An 8,652-nucleotide genomic window follows, 5' to 3' on the forward strand; every position below is an offset into this window, starting at 1 on the left:
TGCTGTAGGTTTTTCTACAGAAAGTATAAACTATAATATTGAAAGGAATATCAGATTATACTAAATGAAAAACGCTAATTTCCCAGCGGTAGTTTACCGGGTTTTTACACATTCAGTCCCCTAAAAGTCACATTAGGGCATTTACTCGTAGTGTCATAACAAATTCCCCATGCGCGCCACTCATTTTTGTCAGGCTTTAATTTTTTCCCACAGCTTTAAATGCACCGCAATGCATTGTCATTCAAAGAATTACGCAGTAAGGACCACACCGGTGCCGTATTAATGGTTGATTTTAGGATGCAGCGGTCTATGACTGAACATTGTCATCCCGTTTTTTGTGTGTGTTTGTTTGGTTTTTGTTCTGATATTTTGGGAAGTGACACAATGTCTCTTACGGTAGCAAATCAAGAATTTACCCAAGCTGTACTGGAAGCAGCTCCAGTTCATGGTGACCTCTTGGTACTGCAAAATGGGAATACTGATGAATAAACGGATCTTTACTTTTCTTATGTATTTCTCTTTTTTAAGTGCTACATAAAAAAAGTGTTCACTACAAAAACGTAATTACAGATGGATGACAAAGAACACCACTGATTCCAATTTAATTCATTATACTTGTTGTTGCAGTTTGTAGCTGGCTTTATATTTATGCAATTTTGTATAAAATACAGATGTAATACATACTGTAGAATGATGGACTGATGTGCTTTTAGCAATGAATGTGTGCTTTGGATGTATAGTCTTAATACGGGTCCCAAGAACCTAGATATTTATGTGGAGGTAATAAATAAATAAATACAACCAATAGATTACAGTGTGTGTAATCGTTTAGCTGAAACTGTTCCAAGTTTACGTGTGTAACCTTTTTCTCAGACACTTTGAACAAAATGCACAGTAACTAGCATATATAGGTCACACTTACTACATTATCAAAACCGTGCTCCATTTAGGTTCATCGCTGGACTACAAGAAGAGTGTACTAAGCATTATCAGGTCAAAATGAAACTACTGTCTAGACAGTAGGAGTACCGAGTTAAAGACCAAGAGTGTTCATCAGTTGTATTGGCCGGTGGGGAGTCCCAGGTATTTCTGGGTCAATCACACCAAGAGACATGAGCGGTGTGAAGCCGTGATGTCGTTTGATGTCACATGGCAGTCATGTGACACTTGTTACAATAGCAAGAATTGAGGTGTAAAGTGTGTAAAAATTGTAGGAAGGTGGGAAGAAGTGTCAGGGTGGAAACTAACTGATTCCACCAAAGATTCTGTCTATAAAAAAAACGAATGCTGACCTGAATCATTTCAGTTCTCTATGGCCTTCTAAAGTCCTTTTACAGTCTTATCCTAGCAACACCACCCCTTCTTATTGATGATTCACACCTTCATTCATGTGATTGGCAAGTCTCAGAACTCATGTGACAGTAAAATGTCTGGGACTTCCTGAAAGAGTCATCGGTTGACACCTTGTGAACAGGTGGCAAAACACCTTAAACACCATTCATGTTAAGTAGTACAGTAAAATGGAAATATATAAACTTCAGAGTTTCCGCTATGAAAAGAGGCCTTGTTAAGTACTTGTTGCAATGCTGAAACAGTAAGTCCATGGAAAATGAAGCACCAACAGTTATAATAATCATGTAAGTGTTATGCCCCCATAACACTTACACGATAACACTTCAGAGGTCAGTAGTTAAATATATCTGTGGTCTGGTGCCTCTTTCCAAGGTTAGTGCTTAAAGCTTCCTCAAGCCGGGTGCAGCACTGACAAAGATTCATTGTCGGCATGAATATTGTGGCAATTTTGGACTTTCTCTAAACTGTTCTTTTCCAGGGTGGAATGATTGTACAGCATACATTTCAATGACTCAAAAAACACAAATTGAAAGTATAAGTTTGAATTTATTTTGGATTTTCTGTAATCCACACAGGTTAACAATTAGACATATAGGCTCAAATACATACATATACGCCAACTTAAATGTCCCTTAGTAAGTTACACCTCGGTGCTTTGAGCAGCCATCAACAACTTTCTGGCATAATTCTGGCTGGATATTTGACTGCCCTTCTTAGCAGAATTGCCAGAGTTTATCGAAATTGGCAGGTTTCCCGGCACAAACCTGGCTTTTAAGTAAAGTCCACAAATTTTCAATAGAGTTGAAGTCAGGGCTTTGTCAAGACCATTCCAGAAGCTTAATGTTATCCTGCTTTATCCATTCAAAATCCATTTTTGATGTGTGTTTGGGACCGTAGTCCCAAACTTAGACCCAAGTTTCAACCATCTAGCTTTTGATTTGAGGGAAAGATGTAGATTTGGAGATAGTCCTCCTCTTTCTTTATTCCATCCACTTTGTGCAATGTACCAGTACCACTGGCAGCAAAACAGCCACAGAGCACGATGCTACCCCACCATACTTGACAGTTGGTACAGTATTCTTAGATTTGAAAGCCTCACCTTTACTTCTCCAAACCTCCTCTTATCAGTGTGCCCAAATAGCTCAATCTTTGTCTCATCTGGCCATAAAACCTTTCTCCACAAAGTATTTGGCTCGTCCAAGTGGGCAGCTGCAAATTGCACTCGGACTTGAAGGTTCTGATTTTGGAGCAGGGGCTTCTTTCTTGGTTGGCACCCTCTCAGTCCACGGTGATGTAAAACTCCATAAATGCTGGTGTTCCAACTGGTGTTTCCAGTTCATGGCAGGCTTGAGGCTTGGTGGTTCCTGGGTTGTTCTTGAATATCTCAACCAATTTCCTTTCATCTAAGAGTGATAGTAATTTGCAGTTGGGTAGAAATGGCTCCAAGAGACCTTCCAAACTTGCATTGTTACTTCTTAGATCTTCATTGAGTTTCTTGGACTTTCCCATTGTTCTGAGTATTGATCAATCCAATTAGTGCCAACAAACAAATCCTTTCTATGATCTATGCTGGTAAAGAGAAACTGTCAGCGGTTATTAATCATGTATGATCACTAATGAGGTCTTGGCCTAGTCAAGTTAAAATCACTGTAGAACCTTCAGCACCAGTTATTAAAAGATTTAAGTGAGTCCATGTATAATTTTTTGCCTGTAGATTAAAGAAAATCAAAATCAATTCAAACTTGTGCACCCAGTCCTTGTTTTTTAAAAAACCATTAAAGATGCATGCTGTACAATCCTTCCACCTTGAAAAAAGAAAAGTTCAACGAAATCATTAAAAAGTAGGTTTTCGTCATTGGATATGATGGTTGGCTGTTGCCTGATAACCTAAAACAGAGGTGTTCAGGTTTTGTTGGTCTTATATGACCACTGATGGTCTTCTGCTCAGTGCAGGAAAGCTGTGTATTTGCAGTGGATTACCATAATCCACGATCATAATAAAAATATATAGTATATTTTATTTTTGTTACAGCATCCGATGAACTTCCAAGAGTGTGCTTCAACATTTATCAGTTGCTATTTAAAGATGAAGTGAGTCTTTTTCTGTTGTGACCTTTAGCATTGGCCCACTTTTGGTAGGTCACTTGTGGCTGCTGCTCACTAGGCGAATGAAATAACTTTCTGTGGTATCGACCACGCTATTTGTGATCGTGTGTGGGTGTGGGTCTCCATTTGTACTTGGACATTTGTGTGTTTACTTTACTTTGTGAACCCTTTTGCGGTTTAGGACCATGCTTTATGTGACAGTTTGCGCTGTGGTGGCAACAGATTCCTATTGCCTACTGCTATGTTTGTTTGATGTGTGGTAGTAACTTGGTTTGTGGCTTTTATGTTGACCTTTTCATGGGTCTTGGGTTATTATTTTCTGTGTTCAGTATAGACCTTTGGTGAAGTATCATGTGCTGGGGCTTTTCCTGTGTCGGCTCAGGAATTTGTTAGGTCACCTGTTGCTTCATTTGGTGATTGGAAAAATTTGGAAAGAACACTTATTTTCCAGTTTCCCCTTCCCTTTTTCTCTTTTAGATCTCTGAGATCAAGGGCTAGACCACACTGTTGGTCAGGAGTGGGGAATTAGGTTTCCCAAGTGGCCACATGAGAACTGGGGACGATAAGGTGAACTTAGTTCTGCTCAATATTAGATGAACTGCCCACCCCTGATCTAGAGGGTGTTTGTCCTTTCTCTTTCTTTAATTTATGAGCCAGGACATAAGAGAAAATAGTTCCTCAAGTGAAAATATGAATGTTTTCATCATGAATGTAAGAAGCCTTTAGATTGAGTGATCAATCAAAGATTAAAGAGAAAATCAAAAATAATGAACATTTACTAGTGTCAGTTGTTCTCCCCCCCTAAACACCAATTGATTGGAGCTTCAAGTGATTTAAAAAAATAACTAAAGGTGTTGAATAAATCTCGATGTGTTCAGAAGCAAATGTTACAATAAGACAATTAATTTTATTTATCCTGTAATTGTTAACTTTTTTATTATTTAAATGTTAAAATACAAATTGGCCTCATTACACTTGCTGGTCACTGTATTAGGTACAGCTTGCTAGTACCTGGTTGGAAATGCTTTAATTCTTCAACAAGGTGCTGGAAACATTCCTTAGAGATATCGGTCCATATTGACGTGATAGCATTGCTGCAGATTTGTCGGCTGCACACTGAGACTATGATCTGGTGACCCTGGAGACCATTTGAGTACAGTGTACACATGGTATATGGCATAGTTATTCTGCTGGGAGCAGCCATCAAAAGATACTTAAGTAGGCTGTGGCCCAAAGTGTGCCAAGAAAATGCACACCCCCACCACCATTACACAAGCAGCAGCCTGAACCATTGTTTTCATGCCTTCATTATGTTTATGCTAAATCTGGATCCTATCAGCCGAATGTTGCAACAGAAATTGAAACTCGTCATACCAGGCAATGTTTTTCCAGTCTTCTGTTGCCCGTTTTGGTGAGCCTGGTCAAATTGTAGTCCCAGTTTCCTGTTTTTAGTTGACAGCAGTGGTTCCCACTTCTGCTGATGCAGCCCACCACAGGTGTACATTTGATATGTTGTGCATTCAGAGATGTTCTTCTGTGTACTTTGGTTCTAACAAGCTGCTATTATTTTTGCTGCCGCTCACTGGATATTTTCAGTTTTTTGGACCATCTGTAAACCCCAGTGATGGCTGTTTTGGAAAGTCCCAGCAGATGAGCAGCTTCAGAAATATTCACAAATGCCACTTTCAAACACGCTTAAATCACCTTTCTTCCTCATTCTGATGCCCAGTTTGAACTTCACCAGGTCATCTTGACCATGTCTACGTGCCTAAATACACTAACGTGCTGCCACGTGATTGGCTGATGAGATGTTTGCATAGAGGAGAATTTGAACAGGTGTACCTAACAAAGTGGCCGGTGAGTGCATATCCAGTGATCTATGATCAGATTTTTAACAGTGAATTCCACTAGATGGCAGTGTTAAATCCATATGTTTCGCTATCTTATAGCTGTGGGATCACGATTATTTTAAAGTCACTCAGTAGGAAAACGACCTCTCTCCCGTGCACAGCAATGGACCGGCTCATTTCAAATATTAACTTTGTATCTTTTAATTGCTGCAAACTTTACACAAGAATAAATGACAGTATTTGATATTTACACTGTAATACATCCAAAATGACTTATGTTTCAAGCACACACACAAACACACAGTTACTTGTATTTACCAAGCTACCTGCTCAACAAAACCGCCACCGTCCAATCATCAATACCAAGAAGCAGTTTGCGTCACTCAGAATGAAGATGCAAAGTTGAACGTTTACATGACACGTGAAAGTCTAGGAGTAAAAAAATATTTTTATCATATGGTGGTAGAAAATTATGCAGTTGCTCAAGTACAAAACGTTTACCAAGAATTATTAAAATACTGAACGGGAAGAGAATATAGCCAGCTATCTCTCATTTGAGGAAATGGTAGGAATACAAAACCACAAATATTTGAATGTCGCGCTAAGCACCCCTGGATCACAGCTTTAATCGCTGGGCACTGTGTAAAATGAATCCGCTTTAGCGTCTGAGGCAGAAGTGACTTTCTATAAAATGAGAATACTTCGTTAACTTAATCCAAGCAGTACACCAGATGTGTTACTGCTGATCTCAAAGCTGTCCAGGTCTGCATGTTGCTGTTGATTTTAAATGGGGCTTTTATAGAAATGACGGCTAAAAAACTATAATGTTAAAAGATTTAACACCTGATTTGACCTCCTGGAAGAGATGAGAAAAACGTCTTAAAAGTCTGATGAACTCACTCACTCTGTGAGCTTTACCAGGATGCCACATCTGCCAGTGATTAGTAGAGTCAGTCATTTTTAAATCCTGGACTCAAAGCTTTGCTAGTTTTCACTCTCTCCGTGTAATTTGTGATTCCTCTAGACCTTGGACAGCAGCTGAGCGCAATTAACTGCAACTGATGGGGCCGCAGCAAAGACCATTGGCTAGGGAAGGACGCACAGTTTGAAATTGGCCGCTAGGGGGCACTAATGTTACCGGTGCGTACAAACTCAATGGAAGTCTGTCTGGATCTGATTTTCACAATAAAAACCACAGTTATACTTTTAGAGTCAAATAAAAGATTTTTGGTTTATTCAAGCGTGTTTATCTTTACTTTATACCCCATTTCAACTTCTTCTTCTTTTTTAAACATTATCTGTATTCAATGATAAACTGATGAGAGAAACAGGAAGCTGTGCGTCCTCTGAGGCCAAGCAAACGTCTTTGCTGCGCTCTAGAGCAGAAAAACCAGAACTGCGACCACAAAAGAAGGACTCCCTCAACAAAACTTGACCTTCGACCTTAACATGCAGGTACCCACCCCACCCCACCTCTTCCTCCCCCTCTTCCCTAGCACTGTAACTTGCGGACGCTGCGTGAAATCCTTTTAAACTCGCGCTGTCCCTTCTGCCAGCGCTTCAGCGAGGTGATGACCAGATGGCCGTCCATCTTCTGGCCCATGACCAGGTATGCGGCGTTGATGTCGTCCATCTCCTCGCAGATACACTGCAGCCCGTCCTTCAGCCACAGCGCCGTCTTCCTGAGGTCTCGCTCCGTCACGCCGTTCACCATGTAGATTGCCTTGCTCTTCGTGTCCGGCACTATTTTGGTGTCGCCGTTGATGTAGGCGATCTCCTTCACTTTGATTTTCAGAGCTTTAGTGCATGCAGAACGAAGAAAGAGAGGGAGAGATGAAGGAAATGCTCACTTATGAAAGACATGTGGGAAATCCATGCAGGGGTGGAGGGCTAAATGATTCTCCTCTTCATGCTGCCTTAACTGTTTGAGACACAACTCGGTGAGCTCTCAGGGGCCCCTAAGCTATGCTGACCTCGATGTACTAATGCTCTGATGCATGGGTTGGGGAGACTTACCAAAGTCATTTTTGCAGAGGTTCTCAACAATTTCGTTGTCATTTTCATCGGTTTCCTTGCAAGCATCGCACACCCTGGGCGCTGAAACGGGAATCAAGTGAGGCAAATATTTAATAATCTACTTCAGTTCAATTCAAAATGATTTGTGCATTTACTAAATATACGTGACTAGAAAACAAAATCACGCCGTCCACGCGTGGATTTTTAATTTTTATTTTTTTTTAATTTTTTATAAAGCTGCAAATATTTGTGAATTTTGAGCCAGTGTGCCTCAAAGTGAAGTTGGGATTCATGCAGAATGTTTGCGCCTGGTTACCCTCTTTGGTGGCTGGCGCAGTGCTGTCGATGCTTGCAGGCGGTATGCACAGGTCATTGTCGAGTGGGAAGCGCTCGCAGTCCAGCATCTTTGGCCACGGAAAGCCAAAGGCGGACATCACGGGCGCGCAGCCGCGCTTGACGTTTTCACAGAGAGACCTGCACGGCTGTATGGGCTCGTCCAAATCGTCCAGACAGACCGGAGCGAAAAGAGAGCAGAGGAACTTTCTCGTGTCCGGGTGACACTGTTTCTGGACCAGCGGGATCCAAGACGACGCTTGCTGCAGTACTTCGTTCATGGTTTCGTGTCCGAGCAGGTTCGGGAGGCGCATCTCCGTGTACTCTATATCGTGGCAAAGCAGGAGATTCGCAGGGATTGCCTTGCAGTTGTTCTTCTTGTAGAATAGTTCATGCTGGCCGAAGTTATACAGTCCGTGGATTGCTTGCAGGCAGGGCATTGTTATCACCCACAGCACCGCCACGGTCGGAGTCAAAGCTCTCATGCTGTCTGGTGTATGTGAAAGTTTCAGGCTTTGTTGAGCATCAGTGGATGGAGCTTCTGTCAGTGGCAGGCTTCTACTGTGACAGGAGGTTTTCTTCCCGGCATGTCTGGGAGGAGTCTGTATAATATGCGCAAAGACCTCTTCTTCATTCAGCAGATTTGGTTTCCTCCTATCAGGTGAACCATGTGGACAAATTTGTCTTCTCAGTCAAAGACACCCCCCCCCCCACACACACACCGAAATTCTTACTCCTTTGGGGCTTAGAGGCATTTTTTGATTTCTAATTATGGCTCGTAGTATTTTATCACCAGTCGCTTTCTTGACAGCTTCCCTCCCCTGAGTTAATCTCTGGCTCTCCATGGAAATTAAAACAAATGTGTCTGACAGGTTCCCCTCATTACGCCCAAATCAACAGACATATATCCTGAGTGATCCCCCGTTTTCTTTTCTTTTTCTTTTTTTTGCAAATAGTTTAGAAATGTCAGTAGGGGCATTTAGCTCAGTTCACT

At 41.4% G+C, this 8,652-nt stretch overlaps 1 protein-coding gene across 1 annotated transcript; it reads right to left on the reverse strand.

The window, feature by feature from the left end:
* Positions 1–5,494: 5,494 nt before the first annotated feature.
* sfrp2 (secreted frizzled-related protein 2) lies at positions 5,495–8,366 on the reverse strand. Its single transcript, XM_031729826.2, has 3 exons — positions 7,642–8,366; positions 7,326–7,406; positions 5,495–7,106 (listed from the first exon to the last, which is right to left on the reverse strand). Exons 1-3 carry the CDS (start codon positions 8,141–8,143, stop codon positions 6,802–6,804), a joined length of 888 nt encoding a protein of 295 aa, XP_031585686.1. The 5' UTR covers positions 8,144–8,366; the 3' UTR covers positions 5,495–6,801.
* Positions 8,367–8,652: the final 286 nt, after the last annotated feature.

Source organism: Oreochromis aureus, linkage group 6, assembly GCF_013358895.1.
Source record: "Oreochromis aureus strain Israel breed Guangdong linkage group 6, ZZ_aureus, whole genome shotgun sequence".
Taxonomy (NCBI): domain Eukaryota; kingdom Metazoa; phylum Chordata; class Actinopteri; order Cichliformes; family Cichlidae; genus Oreochromis; species Oreochromis aureus.